Source organism: Pogona vitticeps, chromosome 5 (genome assembly GCF_051106095.1).
Source record: "Pogona vitticeps strain Pit_001003342236 chromosome 5, PviZW2.1, whole genome shotgun sequence".
NCBI classification, from domain to species: Eukaryota; Metazoa; Chordata; class Lepidosauria; order Squamata; family Agamidae; genus Pogona; species Pogona vitticeps.
Window position 1 is genome coordinate 134,035,001 of NC_135787.1, and position 18,998 is coordinate 134,053,998.

The following is an 18,998-nucleotide window of genomic DNA, read 5'->3' on the forward strand; positions in this document are numbered from 1 at the left end:
TCAAAGAAATGATGGTACATCTCTCATGATAAGAAACTCCCTTTATATATGGAACATTAGAGAAAGGTTGAAGGAAGTAACAACCCAACAACACTTCTTTGACACAAAGATAAATACGTCTTGGGGAAGTTCTTGCATAGGCCTAAAATTGTTCTTGTGATCTGACTATTGAAAATTATGAAGAGAGGTACGTTTTAATTATGTAACAGTTATTCTGCAGCACCACTGGTACACACTAACATTCACAAAGAGATATGAAACAGGGAAAATCCCAGAACCTAACTCCTTTTTTCATAAGTTAACCACTTCTCACCCAAACACAAAACAATTATCAGAGTTGTTTTCGAACAAGTTCTCTAGGAATCAAAATGCCTAGAAGAAATTGTAGTGAGCACAAGAGGTATCCTGAGCACAAGAGGGTATCCTGTAGACCATCTTGACTGCTGCCATTGGTGTCGTCAACATTCAGGCTGCCTTTTGCTATATAAACTTTTGTATCCTTTTTCCTGCTGGCAATAGAGATATAATATTATGCAGCAATATCAGACCACAAGCATGTTGCAGCCTGCTGGCGGGGCTACAACTTGTAACTGCTCTTATGCAATTGTGCAAGTTAACGGAATTCTGCCCTAGATTATCATCTATATGCTATGTAGTACATTCTCCAGCATGAAGTAAATAATTCTTACACTGAGGCCTTTAATAATTATTATTAATTGAATGCCCTCAAGTCAATTCTGACTTATGACAAACCTTTTCAGGGTTTTCTAGATAGAGAATATTCAGAAATGGCTTACCATTACCTTCTTCTAGGGACATTTCTAGGACTGCTCACCCTGCATAATAAACATATGCAGGGTGGCTCTTCTGAGATGCACAGTGAATTCTCAACTTCTGCCTCTGCAGCCACCTAAACCACTGAGTTATCCACTTATAAAAATGTGTGGGACTTTCATATTTGTCACGATCCTAGGGAATTGCCTTAATTAGTCTATCCAGACCATTATAGGCTATAATGACAGACAACAGCTCTCCTGGATTTCAGATAGACATCTTTCCCGGCCCTATCCTGCACTGCCTGGGATTGAAAGTGGGGCCCTCCTGAATGTAAATCCTGTGTTCAGCCACCGACTGAATCACAGTTCTTTCCTCTTAATGCTGTTTAAAGGGCTTCTTACTCTAGCAGCAAGAGTTTGAGGCTGCAATGCAAACTGCCAGTTTTAAAGATTAATTCAGCAGTTGGTATACTTGCATCATATGCACAATCACTGATGTTTAGTTCTCCCTTCTCTGCAGCTATACCAAAAGGTATAGATCTGTTTTAAACTTGTGAAACTAAACAGTACTTAAAGTCCTTCTGATTAATGAATCAGAGCACATGAGTATATCCAAAAACGTACAAGTCCTTGCGCTTTGTGTTATGTTATGTTACACCCTAGAAAAATTTTGGGATGCTAAAAGAAAACTCTCTCTGCTGTGCATGCAGTTTTTAACTAGAGTTTCTTTTTCATGGTATCACCCTTTAATCCCAAGCTCATGATAATTTAAAATAAATTCATATTTCATGGGAGAGGAAACGCCTTGGAGTGATAAACTATTTTACATGGTAGGTGTTCAGTAAAAATGTTTTCAAAGTCAACTTTAAGGAATCCTTCCCGTGATTTTATACATTTTTTACAATCTGAGTTTTAAAGTTCAATGAAGCCTTAACCGTTGGTAACTAATTCATCTATCACTATAAATATTGTTATATTGTAATGTGAATCATGATTCAATCTTCCAAATCACCTATGCATCTGCTTAAGTAAAGATGGTATTCTGCAAATTAGTTTAACTACTTTTAATAAATAGATAGTAATCATTATTCTATGATAGTGGACCAAGCACAAGTCCTCTGTGTTCAATTGCTGATTTTAAAAATTTATTTTATATACCACTGTATCAATATTTACTTGAATAAAGCTTTGGCACAATTACCGTTCAATTTGCCATTAAAAATAGAGAACAACGCTTTTGTGACATGTGGCTCTTTGTCAAGTATGCATTACAAACATGGCATGTAAAGCTGTACTATATAATAAACTATGCAAAGCTTTGTATAATAATTGGTATCAGAAATACATAAATGCCAAGGACTTGTTATTTCTCTGTATATTTTATGGTTAAAAATATTTTGCGTTCAGATCAGAATTCTTATGATACTGGATGCATATAAGTGAAAGAAAAGGGAAAATTATATTTTACTCTGTCCAAAAGAGCACACAAAGAATGATGATGTAAGTAAAGAACCAGGAATCCTGGCTAAAATACAAGGCCCTTTGAATAGAATACTCCCTTTTCCTACAGTTAAACAAATATACACACATATATATATTTGATTAACAGATCAGATCATGAAACTGGAACTACTGGTTGGATGTCCTCAGTATTAGAATTGAGAGAACTGTATCGCTTATCTGAAATAACTCTATCATGTAAATCAGCCATGGTTTTCAACAGTTGTTATAAACTCAAAGGAGTTACCTATGTAAAATAATGAATGAACTGACAGCACATTCATTCACGTGTCATTCCTATTTCTCCATTAATGAATCACTTGCAACCCAATTTGTTTCATAATGGTCATTCTCTACCCACACCTTTTCCTAATATGATAGATTCTGGACATCATGGTTACATCACAATGGGAACGAATCACATGGAACTTCAGGCTTATTTGCTTGTCCTTCTCTTTTTTCACTATAGAGCCATGATGAAGAGATTTGAAGCTTCTGTTTTTGATTAATCACAGTTTAATGCTAAATCCAAACCTTAAACCATGGTTAATCTTAACTACTGTTTACTGAAAGAAGCCAGCCAAAGTTGTTTTGTTTCAAACAAACAAGATTAATTACAATTTACTGGTTTCCCATGATGCAAAAAGCAATTGTAAACATATAATCTCTGTGTGAGTGTGTCTGCATGTACACACACACAGAGAGAATGAAATCAAAGTGCTAAAATGTTTCTTGTTGCCAGATCAGTGGAAGAAAAGGAGTGCACAAACACAAGAGTTCCTGTGGATCGTGCCAACTATGGCAATCCAAGATTTACTGTGATATCTGAACAAAGCTTTTGCTCTTCTTCATCTTATATCATTTATGATCAAGTGATAACAACTTTTGTCATCACTTTAATCTCTTATTTGTTCAAAAGATAAACGAGAGGTTAAAGGAGGAGCCATTTCAGTTGCCACATTTTACTTAGTATTGCAGATGCAACACTGGCAAAATCAGTGTCTCTTTACTCACATCTTTCATCCTGAAACAAGAGGAAGGCTATCATCTCCAGCTGAGAGAGTTCAGAGGTCCATAGAGCAACATAGTGATCTGTGAATGACCCAACATAATCAGCACTGGAGCTTCCAACTATCTATGGAACCACTGGAGTATGATGGTACTTCTCTTAGAACATGCTTGAATAACTAACCTGCCTAGGCATTCATTGAACAGAACTATAATATTCTACTCTCATAGGTTTTTAACAATGACAAAAATCCTCTGTCTTTTAAGGAATTTATTCTGCATACTTTCATAGAAATGACTGACATTAATTTTCATTGTCTTTGCTCGCACTCACAGGCATCATCTGATAACTAAGTATGACTATGCAACATTTTTACATGATTCTATTAATTACATGACTGGGTGGAGTTATCCATCTGACTCATACAGGTAAGAGTCAAAGGCAGCAACCAAGTAGCTCAGTAGTGCTAAACGAAAAAGAAATCATAAGGCCAAAGAAAACTTGCATTTTTGAGGGATAGGATAGGATCTAACCAAGATTGTTAGCTTCTCCCTAAAAAATGAAACTGAAACAAAAAAATGTTCTAATCTAGGAAATAATCTATTTTCTGCAATTCCTTTCAGCCCCCCATGGAAGTTGTCAAAAACATTTCCACAGAGTAACATTTCATATGAGAGCTTTATGCATATGAAAATAGCTTCCAACATCATACAGTTTTACTTCATGGAAGCTTTCCATGAGACCACCATTAGCCATCTGAATTGTATGTCAAGGACACACAGAATCTCCTGATGGCTAGGACTAACCACATGATTAGTGTTTTCCACCATTTCAAATGCCACATGAAAGCAGTTACACAGAAGTAATTTTTGACAGCCTCTACATAGAGTTTGTAACATTTCAATCACATTTAAAGAAAATAAAACCAAAGACTACAGTAATTTAAATGAAAGTTCAGAAACTTTAGCATAACACTGAAATGAAAAAAACAAGAAAAGAATAATTTCATTTATGCACATCTAAAGAACCTTTAAAAATATTAGCAATGAAATGACAAATAGCTTGTTCAAACCAAACAAGTTAAAACTAGCTCTTTGAAATAGTGCCCATCTGCACTTCTTAATAAGGCATCTATGGAACAAATGTTTAACAAATGAGCCACCCAATTTCATTAGAGTCACAAGACTTCCCATTTATAAACTCTACACATATTTCTATTGAATATTATGAATAATAGTTTGAACACATGATAAAAAGCCAGTTAATGGACTTAGAAGGGGTTTGGAAAGGGAGTGGAAATACTCAGTATGTAACTAGTAAAATAAAAACATTTATCTAATTCAGGGGAGACTGCTGTTTTTGCTCATTGAGAAAATTATTCTGAAAAGTTGTCTGGTTGCTGGAAATTTGTTGTTTGGTCACAATCTATTTAGAGGGAAGAGTTCACAACATGTGCACAAACTTCTAGCTATCTATAGACAGATTCTCTGTACAGCAGTTATTGGGTTCAAACTTATTATGCTGATAGATGTGCAACCCTTTAAGCTACTACAAGCTAATATACAAGGACATTTTTCTCTCGTATAAAAATTCTTCATAATTAAATACAGCATTGATCTCTATGCCAAATAGTTCTGTAAAATATATATATGCAAGAAGGTATTAGCAAGTAGAGCTCTGTACATGCATTTAGGTATCAATGACTGTCCTTTCTTAGAAAATACATTTAAGATGTAAACATTCTTTACTAACCTGTAGTGGTCTCTGTTTATCACTGTTCTTAGGAGATTTCAGCCCACTTGTCTGTTGCTGTAAAAGCAGCTGCCTGGCTGCCTGCAATGCCTGGAAGTAAATACAATATGGAAATAAGGATTACACAAATATTTCATTCAAAATGTGATTGTTTCTAACTTACCAATGTTAACTTTGAAGCAAAATTTGTGCTTCAGTGGAGTTTGAAAGCCTCAGACTTCACATATTGTTTAAAAATATTCAAGAAAAATGCACAGAACTTACATTCGGCAGATATTGTGAAAAAGGTATATATGTGCAACAAATCCTAAAGGAAATAGCATTAATTTGTATAAAGTGCTTGGAACGGAAAAATTATAAACCGCATCAATAGCCTCATCTCCACAAGGAACTTGTCTTTAAGAATTCAGCAAAATTGCACACACCCTTGTAAATCAAAATTCAATTTGCATTTTCATATTACAATTTTAAGCAAAAGCAGTAGACTTCAAGTGTTACCGGAAGCTGTAATTAAATTTGACGAATCAACATCAGATTATCTTGAAAGTGAATTAATAAGGACATTCACTGAAGATTAAAAACACTTTTTTGTACTTACAATTCAAGGGGAAACCTCTCATTTGACAAAATAAAGTGGAGTTTTAATGCCAAATAAAATTAAGTGGCTTTCATTTGCATTCTTAGTAAACTCGGAGAACAAAGAAATCACTACTTAGCCAATCAGCTTAGCTTCTGTGAGAGATAGTGCTGCAATCAAAATACAGCATTTATAAAGATCTTTTCATTTCAATGAAGCAAAATACAACTGAGCAGAGTAAATGTATAGAGAGATGTCAATTACTAGAAAAGATGTAACTTCAAATTTGGTATATACAAGGGGTACACATATTATAGATCATAAAAAAGTTTCTGGGTGTTGTTTTATAAATCTAGCATCCCTTCAGAATAACTTAATTCACTTTTCCATTTTATACCAACTAATTGTGATCTACAAATCTTAAACTACATGTTACATTTTCTGCAGATAACAGCATACAGTATTCAGAGACCTGTCCACAATACAGAAGAATTATTATTGGAACCGTATTCACTCTAAAATTGCCACCAAGCTGATAAAGAAAGGTAGTTTTGATTAGACTCAAATGAGCTAGTTTTTAAGGTAGCTTCCAGTATCCATGACAACAGTTGCTTTAACAAGACATGCATATGGCATTACACTGCCAGCTGGTGTGAACAATGTTTGAACTACTGCATTGAGATGCTGAGCAAACAGAAAAAGTTGCCACGTCTTAACCCTCAGGGAAAGCAGTCATCCCCTGATCAATTATGAAAAGACAGAGAAAGGGCTGCTACAGTCTGGTTCCATGCAAGTTTTCTGAGAAAGCAGGCAGACACAGCAAACCAAAGTAAACAAACTGCATGCACTATTACCAGTTCCTATGAACACAGATTTGTCTCTCTGAAAAAGCCACTAGTACAAGTCCGAAGAACATACTTTCACCGTAGATACAAGAAGCCTTCAAACAATCCTCGTTTTTTTTTTCATATTCTCACTTCATTGTAGAATGATATAAGTGATATAAAATCACAATATCCTGAATTACTTGTATAGTAACTGGCTTTGAGTAAATGTACAATTTATTTTATTTTATTTTTAGGAAGTATCCAATGGGAAAGTTTGCTTACAAAGACAGATTTTTTTTAAAAAAAATTCTGAGCCTGAAGAGAAGTCTGCCTCAAATATGTGTTCATTTTTTATTTCCTAGAAAAGGTTATGGAATGAAAATTATTTTGAACTGCCATAGAGTAGTTAAAAGATTCTTTGCAAGTGTCAGTAATACCGTAGGGTTCGAATGAAGCATAAAGGGGACTGAACAGTTAGTTTATAGACAAATGACATCACTTCGGCCGCTCAGGAACTTACCCATTCAATTTTTTTGATCTGGCACAAAAAGTCACAGCTATCCATTTTTGCACACTGAACTACAGTTTTGGATATGTGCACATCTTTCACGCTCCTTCCTCCAATATTAATCTCAAAATCAGTTCTTTTATTCTGACTCCATTTACCATGGTTTAGTGTAGGACTAGGAGCTTTACTGAGGTTGCGCAATCCGAAACTGGTGGGTCCCACTCACTTTCCCCTACTGAAGTTACCATTAAAATCCCAATTACTTGAGATTCCAACAGTAACAGAAGGACCACAGCTAAGCAGCTTTATGACACAGGAGTGTGAGAAGTGTCCACCCATACCACAGAGCTCTGTGAGGATACAGAGCAGAGCATGCAAAGAGACATGTCATGGCCAGAAAAGAAATGTACATCCAGCAGCAATGTTTGGAGTGGGTGCATTTGCAGAATCAGCAGAGATTCAAGTAGCAAATTCAACAGAAGAGGTAACATCAGGGAGTTGCACAAAGGGCATCAAGGATCACATGCAATCCCTGAACTGTATGACTCGCGTCAGGGATACACATGCTGAAACACTAGCCATGGTTAATATTAATCGGGTTCCATCACAGTTTGCAAACCTACTTAAAATGATACTTGCACAAACTGGCTAAAATCCTATAGTTTAATACAGAATCATGAAGTTGGAAGGGGCCTATAAGGCCATTGAGTCCAACCCCCTGTTCAGTGCAGGAATACAAATCAAAGGATATCTGCCAGATGGTTGTCCAAATTTCTCTTGAATGCCTCCAGTGTTGGAGCACTCACCGCCTTTCATGCTAACTGCTTTCATTGCTGTACAGCTCTATCAGTTAGGATGTTTTTCCTGATATTCAACCAAAATCTGGCTTCCTGTAACTTGAGCCCACTGTTGTGTGTCCTGCACTCTGGAATGATTGTAAATTGCATTAGACTAGACTAAGTTCAACTGATTCCCTATTCTACTTGCCATTCACTTCAGCACAGTAAGTAACAATTAGAGTACGCCTATTTGAATCCACGGAATTTAGAGAGAAGTCTCACCAAATCCCCACTGATTCAATGGGCCTACTGTAGTGCAGGTTACTGGGCTAAGCAAGAGGATTTCAGATGTTGGGTTGTGACAGAATCAGGGTTAATACCTATGCAATGTTGATATCTATGCAATTAATGCTGACAACGGAAGCCAGGGGGAATTTTTTTTTCATGAGATGGAAGTAAACCATAGGTATTCCAAAAGCTGGCTCCTAATATGAAAACTCGTTTGCACAGAGCCATTGTGACACATATACCTAATACCTATTGAAACCCATGATTTTGCTGAAGAGATCAAATTTGATAAATTATTTTCAAATTGCGACTTTCCCCCAGGAAAGCATCTTTTGGATATACACTGTATGCCAGAACACAAAGTAACAGGCATATGACCTGTTCCTGATATTTTGCATGAGATATGGATTATGCACCATGTCTTGGACTATCATTGTTGAAAAATAATTTCATCTCATAAAAAGTTAAGGTGGAATATAGAACATATAGGCATGAAAGGGAAGAATAGCTGGGAAGCTACCAAGTCAACCACTGGCCCACCAATGGTTGACTAGTGTATTGCTTACACTAATGGTAGCACTCTAGGGAATCTGACAGTGGTCCTACTTGAAGATATCAGGGACTTTTAAAATGCAAAATATTTGTTCTATTACTGAGCTATAGCCTCTCAAATTAGGAAACACATTAATACATTAATCTGCAGTTGCTCTCATTGAAACTCTACCCTTTTTTATTAAAAGGTATGGCAGAAACAATGACTGCCTAAATACTTAACTGAGTTCATCACATAGTGGAGATTAAACTAGCAAACAGAAGTAGAACTTCAAATCATTTTAGCAGACTCTGAAATGGCACTTGTATTTCTTACTGCCAGTCATGTGACCCTGCAAAGCAAGAAATACAAGTATCAACTTCTTAACCAGTGGCAATTAGCCTCTGAGATTTATACCACTAGTCTTACACTGGTGTAAATATGTAGAGAAGTCTGCCCACTGAATTTTAAGTTGTGAGTAAACCACAAATTAATTGATCAAATCTGAGACTTTGTCCTTTTGCACAGGTTACATCTGCAAAGATAAAGGTGTCATCACTAGGATGAGAGATAAAATATTTCCCCTTCCTGCCCCATGCTATTCTGACTCCCATGGAATTCCCTTCATTACAAAAAATCATAGGAGCACCAGAAGTAAACAAGGAAGTCTTTTGTTACTGAAAATTTCTGCCATGCAATGATGATACCAGCAAAAAGAGAATTTCAACAATCAAATACTTCACCCATCTCTCCCAGGACTCCCATAGTTTGTATGCAATGAAAAGGATTACATGGGATTCTGGAAAGCTTCAGGAGAGAAAGAGGAAATCTTTTATTTCCAAAAATCTTCTCCTACCAGTGATACCATCCCACAGATGTAATTTATGAAATTTGATTTTGCCTCATATGAAATGGGAATATTTAAATAAGGCCTTCAAAATTTATATGCTGGTGAAGTTCTCTGGAGTTTGAATCTGGGAAACATTGAGAAAGTAGATACAGAAATATATCCATTATGTACACACTCTAGGGCTCCATTTTTTCTTAATTTAAGAATGTCTAATAACAGATGCAAATTTTAAATAATTCAGACTTAATGAAATTGATACTTAGTAATGTACTTATATAGATTGTTTTCTTTTAAAGATATATGTTGGTTTATACAGTACTACTTTTCTATTTTTTTCTAAACGGAAACAGATGTCATTCATATTGTTCTGTTAAAAACAGGAATGTTTAACCTATCAGCCTGTTGCATTTGAGATGTTAAAATGAAAAATGACATCTATGGCCATTAATATCTTCAATGTATAAACAGCACAGCGTGACACATTCTTGAGAGCTGAAGGCTACAAAATCTCTCTGAAACATAAATAACAAAGCACTCAGAATCATATTTGATGTTGATATTCATCTCTGCTGCCTGGGCTTCTTATGAAAATAGATGCAGCCCAAATGGATCTCCTATAATTGGTTTCAGATAGCAGGGTCAGAAGAAATACGATACAAGAAACTATTACATGGAACAGGCGAAACAAGAATGTTTATACAAGCACTACCCTGTTAAGCTGACAATGGGCGTACACTTCACAGATAACCAGAAGAGAAGGGGGGAAACTTGTCACAAGAAATTATTTTTATTCTATATTTTGTTCCGGAACATTTTAACTTTTACTACATAATTTAAAAAATAAGCTCTTTTAGCAAGAATGGTGGAAAATGTCTTAAACCACCTGGAAACAGTGACCAGAACACTATCATATTTAACAACTATGTGAGTGGAAAATTGCCCAGAAATCCCAATAACAATCAAATTTAATTTGAAAGGAAGAAATTAACACCTTCTTTGTGCCAGTTGAATTGGCTCACAATAGTTTTCTGAGTTCAAGTCAAGGTATTGGTTATTACCTTCAAAGACTGACATAGATTGGAACCCGCATACCTACTGGATTGCCCCTACCCGTATAAGCCCCTGCACCACTTAAGGTCATCCAGAACTGATATGCTAAAGATGTTAACTGTTAAAGCTGTCCAGATTGAAGGTATTAGGAAAAGATATTTTTGTTTGGCTGCTGCTATGCTTTGGAATTCTTTTCCCAAGTCCCTGTGAAGTATGACATTCAGCTGGCGGAATGCAAGGAACCCGAAGGAAAACCATCTCTGAAGAGCAAATGGAAGTCCAACAACAAAACACAGTGGCTGCTACTGAGAGAGAGGGGGGAGGATTATAAAATAGTTTTACAAACTATGCATGATGTGCATGACATGGAATTTCATCAGTCAAAACAGACACCAGAAGTAAATTATTATGGCTGAAATTCTGTTACTTAGTGTAGTAAGCTGTATTGGTGTATTCCCATTGAATCAGTAAGGCTTTTCTGAGCCAACTCTAAATGTTCAATTGATTCAAATGAATATACAGTGGTGCCCCGCTTGACAATTACCCCGCTCCATGACGAAATCACTTCACAATGAGGTTTTTGTGATCGCTATTGTAATTGCAAAACAATGATTGAATGGGGAAAATCAGTTTTACGACAATCGGTTCCCTGCTTCGGGAACTGATTCTTCACATTACGATGATAAAAAACAGCTGATCATCGGGTTTCAAAATGGCCGCCCGCTGTTTTCCAGACCTATTTCTGGAAGTCAGCGACCGGAAATGGCTTCCCCTATGGAGGATCTTCGCTGGACGATGAGGTATTTCGCCCATTGGAAAGCATTGAACCAGATTTCAATGCATTTCAATGTTTTTTCTTTCGCTTGACGATGATATCGCTTAACAGCGATTTTAATGGAACAGATTATCGTCGTCAAGCGGGGCACCACTGTATTCTAGTTGCAACTTATCTGAGTTCAGCAAGTCCAGCTAAAGTAGGGCCATTTTAATTAATGGAATTTACAGAGAAGGCCTACATGCAAAAGAATACTATTAGTCATTTCAGGATTTTCATTTCTTCCCCCTTGCAGTCTGTGAGGGGCTGTAACAGGGACAGCAGAAGGACTGTACTTCTACTTTCGTAACACTCTGAAGATCTATGGGACTATTTGTTTAATTAAATAATTATTGATGTACATTGCAAACACTATTTCACAGAGTCTCTTCTTCTTCACAGTTATGCAGACAGTATGAGCAATAGCAACAACAAAATCCTAGGATCTGTGAACCCAGTCTGTGCACCCAAGTCCTCAGCAACAGCACCAATACAGAAGCTTGCTTGTAGAATTACGAAGTTCAAGTGTCCTTTTGAATTCAAAATCAGACAAAATCCAACATATCTTCCTCAACTGTTTTGGGTATAACACAGAAAACAGAAAAATGAACTGTGTTGGGTATAACACATAACACAGAAAAATCAGCTCCACATGCAGTTTTTAAAACCCTAGACCAAGTTGTTAAGGGCCTTTGCAGTCTAAGTAGCAACAGCAGCTCTAGCCTCTTCAGCTCTTCTGCTGTCATGTAGTCTCACTCCTCTGGGCTGAACCAATATTTCATATGGGTTACATTTGCACTTGTGTAACCTGTTAGAGAAACACAATGACTTCCTGGACAGTATCCAGCACTAGGGAGGTGCCATATAGACTTTTGGACTCCAACTCCCATAATTCTGCAAGAATTCCCCAAGAGGAATTTTGGGACCCACATCTATAAAGGCTTAATGAGACATGGACAAGGACCTACAAGATCTCAGATTCCATGGCTATCTCCAACCTAGTTTCTGTTGGAAATATCCAAAAAAAGGAAGCTGCCACAATGCTTCCTGAGCGTCAGAGGTCTTCTGGAATCATTATGTACAAGGGCAATGAGACTACAACTCCTAGAAAGCGCTGTAACAACTCCTAGAAAGCACTGTAACAACTTTCCTTTTTTTGATACTGCCAATAGGAAGTAGTCCCAAGACAGCAATGGAGGTTGGAAAATAGGCCCTTGTTCAGGTGAATGAAATGTAGGTGTCTATAGTTGTGGGTCTGTGGGCTGAAACTCCCAGAATTTAGCATGGAAATTCTTACAGAATTATGGAAGTTGAAATAAAAAAATCTGATTTGCTCAGTCTTAAAGGTAAAGGTAAAGGTTCCCCTTGACAATTTTTGTCCAGTTGTGTCCGACTCTAGGGGGCGGCGCTCAACCCGCTCTTCAAGCCATAGAGCCAGCGTTTGTCCGAAGACAATCTTTCCGTGGTCACATGGCCAGTGTGATTTAGACACGGAATGCTGTTTACCTTCCCACCGAGATGGTATCTATTTATCTACTCGCATTTGCATGTTTTCGAACCGCTAGGTTGGCGGGAGCTGGGACAAGTGATGGGCGCTCACTCCGTCGCGTGGATTCGATCTTACGACTGCTTGGTCTTCTGACCCTGCAGCACAGGCTTCTGCGGTTTAGCCCACAGCGCCACCACGTCCCCTTTTTTGTCCAGGAATATTTTCTGTGACTTTTCCCCTGCCTTTCCATCTTTTGGGGTTACTTCTTAATGGTATAGTTTATTCTGTTCCAGGGATTTGTTGTGGGGAAACACAGCTCAGCACTTTATGTTCCATGTGAATATAGGGAAGGAGGGCACTTATAATTATTCACATTCAAATTGTACTGTGAAAAGTCATCAGAAAATGTGTCTCTCTTGGAAATCTTAGAAATTCTTTATAAAATGCTTTGAAATGCATTTTCATGCTGCGGCTTCCTTTTGGGAGACTGTTCACTTCTTTACATTTTGTGATAGGGAAGTGACAAGTGCTTGTGAAAATTCCTTCTCAGATTTTTATTCTGTGCTGGAAACTGCCAGAGTTTTTGCAGCTTAAATTCTGCACAGGAAGGATAGCATTCTACGTAGGAATCAAGACAAATCTACACAATGTGGCTTTTCTTCTGTCTTTTCCAGTAAAATCCTGCACAGGAAAAATGCAGTTCTGTGCAGAAATTACAATAATTTTGCAGAGTGTATCCTTTCTTCTATTAAAAATGACCACATAACTTTCAAGAAATTCTCCTAGATTTCTTAGGGGTGGGGGTGGGATCTGACACATAAAAATCTTGTGAAGATAAAAGACTGATCTTTTCCTCTCAGTTTCTCTCCCAGATCAAATGTCTGTGAGATTCACATCCTTAATTCACGAGGTAATTAGAAGCTTCCAATTCTAAAATCAAATAGTCATCTACAGAAAACCTAAAGGTTTTTATAGAAATAGATGTAAGTTCAACAAAGTATCACAATGTCGCACAATAATCCATTTAGTAAGATGCAAGGCATTTCTGCTGTGCAATCCCATTCATTCCCAACTTTACAGATAAGCATTGTTGCCCTTTTTTCTGCATCAGAGCATTTTTTTAAATAAACAATTTTGGAGAAAAATCTCCAAATATGATTAACTGCAGCAGAGAACACATTGGTTATATTGCAGCTGAAATACAATTTGGAGATCAATGATAGCATGGAATATACAATTACTTGTTTTGAAATAGATGATGTTTCTTCAACTGAAAAGGAATGTGCATGTGATTACATACTGCCTACAATTCAGAGATGCTATACAAAAAAGGAACATTTAAAAAGGGAATGTTTAGGTACTTGAATTCCCTACTGAGTTTAGATTGCATTCACCATTTAATCCTATCTAAACAGAAAAAGTAATAGTAATAAACAGATGAATGCATTATGAAGTTCCATAATGCTGTATAATAAAAGGAAATTAATCACATAATTGTCATAAACCTATTTTCAAACAGCAATCTATCAGAAGGAAATTATGCATCTGTAGTTATTGACCTTTCATTTCAGCATGACTGATACATAATTAGACTGGTTTTGTGAAAAATAATAGTTAATTACCAGAACATTTTTTACTTTAATTGTTTTGGGTTTTTTTAACACTTTAATATTTTTCTTTTTCTCTGTAGGGATGCGAATGTATACAAAATACAATAGTAACATATTTTGCAGAGAATCTTTTACGTTTAAAACTAGATGAACTTCCTATTTTCCCCACTCCTGTTAAAGCTGTTAATGATTTCTTTAAAATAGTTTGTCTTTCATAGATCTTTATGCAGAACATCTCAACTCTTTTGTGTTATTGCTTTTACACAACTTACAGTGGTGCCTCTACTTACGAACTTAATCTGCCCCAGAAGATATTCTTAAGTCCAAATGTCTAGTCGAATCAGCTTTTCCCATAGGAACGCATTGAAAAACGATTAATTTGTTCCGGGTGGTTTTTGTTTGTATGTAGAGGTGCCGTTTGTAAGTCGAAGCATTAGTTCTCATAGGAACTAATGCAAAACCAATTAATCCGTCCTCTAACACTAGGGGCAGAATTTTTTTTAACCTAAAATGACTTAGGTTAAAAAAAGAGCAGGAAAGGAGGGAGAGAACAATGGGGAACTATTTTACACCAACACCTATTTTAAACCAAACACCTTTTAAACCAAACCAAGCACCTTTTAAATCAAACACATTTTAAACCAAACACATTTTAAACCAAACCAAGCACCTGGGGAGTATATATATAAAGAGAGAAGACCGGGGGGGGGGGAGACTTGAGTCTAAACTCCATTTTAGAGCAAACCAGCCGGCACAGACCCTTGCAAGACCCATCACAGCACAGAAACATAACCCCCCCACACACCTAGCCCAAACCCAAGCTGCAAGGGAAGCATGCAGGAAGCAGAACAGAAATGCACAGAGAACAAAGGGACAAGGTTGGAAATACACAGAAATCAAAGGAAAAAGCAAGTGAAGCATACAGGAACCATTGCAAAAATGAACAGAGCAGATCAGAAATGCAAAGAGAACAAAGTAAAAAAGCATGCAAGACACATCGAAAATCGGGAATAACCCCCCAAAAAGCAACCAAACCCCCAAGACCCACTGGAAATGGGTGGTGAAAGCCAAAATACAAACAAATCCCCAAATCCCATCAGAAATGAGGAAAAACACCAAACCAAAAAACAACCCCCAAGACCCATACAGCACAGAAACATAACCCCCCAGCCAAAAAACATGCTGCAAAAATACCCAGAACAGTTTTTTAAAAGCATAAAGCAGCACCTTACCTTAGCAGGCAGCCTCCTCAGATGCCACACTCTCTAACTGCCGGGGTGAAAGAGCTACAAAGAAGCAGCCTTGTCACCACCTACAGTTAGCAATTTGAATTTCCCGCCCTTTTCCCCTGCCTTTTTGTGTTCCTAAGTGGAAGCTCCGTTCGCAAGTAGAAGCGAAATTTTGTGACCGGAGCTGTCCGTAAGTCAAAATGTTCGTATGTCGGGGTGTTCATAAGTAGAGGCACCACTGTATTTCTGACATACAGGGGAAGAAGGACACACATTGACATTGGTATATGACAAACACAGGATTTAGAAGGCAGGAAGGCATGGGGCTGTAATGTGCATGGATCTTTGGAACTCTGGAAATTCTGCCAAAGCATTCTTCTGGAAGTGAAGTAACAGGACCACCCTCTCATGGAAACAGATCTGTGTTTGGTGTATCAGGGAAACGATGCACATTTTAAGAGCCAAAGTTCTGTTCCAGTTATGTTTTTTTACCAGTAATAAAATCCTATCTCTTGTTCTATCAAAATTATCCTTTTGCAGGAAAGGCGTGCATTCAGTAGCTTCCAGTGTTGGCTGAGCAGAAAGGAAGCGTAATCCTCCCTATCTCTGGAGGTTTATGGCTTATCCCATTAGGCTGTACTCTACTGCCACAAGTATTTACTACTTGCAAGAAAAAAGCAAGCATGACACGGCACAATTTATAGGAAGGATGCAGGGATTGCCACCTCTCTGCTACTGTTTATTTTATTATATTTTGTCTCCAGCATAATAAGTCTGTATAATCAAAAAGTATTGTGTTCTATCTTTCCCATAATGTAGCAGATATGGAGATAATGCCTTTAAGACACATTCTTCCTATACTCCAGTTCTTTAGCTTGCAGGATCAAATTTGCAAGAGGATATTCTACAGTTTAAAGGGCCCTATGAAGAGGAGAGATAAACTGGACAGAGGGAATGGAGACCGGAAAGCATATTCTCCAGACTTAAGTTCTTTGCCTGCCTTTCTCAGTTCAGTGGGTCTGGGGAGACTAAGGCTCCTTATAGCATATGATCCACATCCTCAATCCCCTGTCTTTTGAGTCAAAGATGATAAGATGAAAGCAGCCAGTTGCTATCTTCCATCTTGAACTTTGCAGTCTTTTATTTGCTTGTTCCCTGCTGTCAAAATTGTAAAACAGCAATGGTATAAGCAGACAGGTGCAACCATTATTGTAAGCTGAGGATCTTGGAAACTCCTTCATCTGACCAGAGTAGACCACTATGCACTATATACAATTAAAATCAATTAATATTAAATAATTTGTCCATGTCTGAGCCATACAGCTCACATATTCCTATGAATAAGTGATTATCCCACTGCAAATACTCTGGACAAAAACTTGGAAATGTTGGTTGTGGCAAACTCGGTGTTGTAGTAAGAGGAAAAAAAGATCCTCACAATTTTTCCAAGCTCTGATAGGATCTGCCCATTTTTTTCATTGTTTTCACCTTGTTGCAGCATCCAGAGTATTTGCAATAAGATAACCACTTATTGGTAGGAATATACTATCTGGATAGCTCAGACATGGACATTTTTTAAAATACTAATTGCTTTTAATTTTATATAGTCCGTAGTGGTCTATTCTGGTTAGGTGATATCCACAATTGCACAGGAACAGGGTTTTTGTTGTTGATGATGTTGTTGCTTTTACTTAGTACTAATAAAACAGAATAAGTCTACTTCTTGGGATCTTCTTCACAACTTGCTTAAAAAATAGAGCAATTTTGAAGAGCTTAATTTTACAGCAAAAGACAAGATTATACCCAGCCTGTTCAGTATTAGCTGGCTGTTTTAAACCTGCACCCTTTTCAGGCACTTTAAACATATAAAATGAAGATATAGGAAGACGACTTACAGTGAGCTGTATCGCTGGCCTATCTAGTTGCTTGGCATGCTGATGGGAAGTGGCTCTCCAAGACTGTAGAAATGAATCTTTCTATGCTTTACCTGATGTTAACAAAGATTTAACCTGGGAAGTCCTGAATAAAGAACACTGCACCTACCAGTGAGCTGCTGTAGACTTTCCTTTCTACAAATTACACATTAAAATAAAATTATTCCATAGCCAAACCATCTGGAACACAGAAGTAAATATTCAAGATATTTGATAGTAAGACTGATAATAATTGCACCTCCAATTACTGCTGAGAAGAACATACAAATACTGTCATATCACTATTAATTCCTCAGGATACTGACTCATTAAAGATATTTTTGGCATTATATGGCTGGAAGAATAAGAGACTTCCTCCAAATTACATATTACCATCTATGAACATTTATTTGTTCTACATCCTCATGAAATAGCTGCTATTGCTTAAGCAAGGACAGTTGAACTTCATGGCATATTGCACCTTTCAATAAAGAAAATAACGTCTATTTGTAATTTTAAAGCTTTTAATATGCAATGTACTTCAAAATCCTTACTTCATTTATCCACAAAGCAACCTTTGAAAGTCATTATTACTTCATTATTATTTTATACAACAGCTTTCACTGATGATGATGAGGAATCATTAAGGGTATTGCCAATGTGAGCAGGTGAATATTGGATGGGCAGCATTCTGAATTTCTAGCCTCCCTAGTTCAGATTATGTTACATATTACTTTGCATTGAACTGACAATGCTCAGTGGCTATACATACAAATAAGTCTATGTAGAATACGCTTACTCACAAAGCCAATTACAGACACACTAATAAGGCATTTATTGAGAAATGATTTGCACAGCAACTGAGAATGAGTCATGCCTGCGATACTGCCAAAATCTGCAACAAGCCAGATATCTTCATGGGGAATTTTGAATTTCTCTAAATTAATTTTTCATTGATGAGGTTTAAAAGAAAAAATAAGCAATCTGCCAGTTTGGGAGCAGGGTGCTAAAATTAAGATATTAAGGTTAAATTTGTTAGTTTTTGAACCAACCTACAAACAGACCCCAAAAATCTAATGCTTAAAAATAAAACTGGAAAAGTAACATTAACTCAGGTTTTACACATTAGTAGAAAAATTAGTTGCATACCCCTGTGTAGAGGGACCTATGTCAATTCACATTATCTATCCCAGAAGAGAAAGGGGATTATACAGTTGTGCCCCGCTGGATGATTACCCCGCTCTACGACGAATCTGCTTTACGTCAATGTTTTTGTGATTGCTTTTAAATGGGTTTTTTTTGCTGTGTGATGATTGATTCCCTGCTTTGGGAAACGATTTTCGCTTTACGACGATCAGCAAATAACTGATCGTCGGGTTTCAAAATGGTCACCAGCTGAAGAAAATGGCCCCCCGCTGTTTTCTAGGATGGATTCCTCGCTTTACAGGCACTGAAAATGGCCGCCGTATGGAAGATCTTCGCTGGACGAGCAGGT

At 37.1% G+C, this 18,998-nt stretch overlaps 1 protein-coding gene across 9 annotated transcripts in view; it reads right to left on the bottom strand.

Moving 5' to 3' along the window:
• The window catches only part of FOXP2 (forkhead box P2), a 576,890-nt gene that overhangs the window by 168,416 nt on the left and 389,476 nt on the right, over positions 1 to 18,998 (bottom strand). For 8 of the 9 annotated variants that reach the window (XM_020789698.3, XM_078376822.1, XM_078376823.1 and 5 more), the window contains one exon: positions 5,038 to 5,127. In XM_020789698.3, the coding sequence (XP_020645357.3) occupies positions 5,038 to 5,127 (90 nt within the window). Of the gene's footprint in view, positions 1 to 3,290; positions 3,369 to 5,037; positions 5,128 to 18,998 lie in introns of those variants that run through there. The other variant, XM_078376825.1, reaches the window with a different exon arrangement.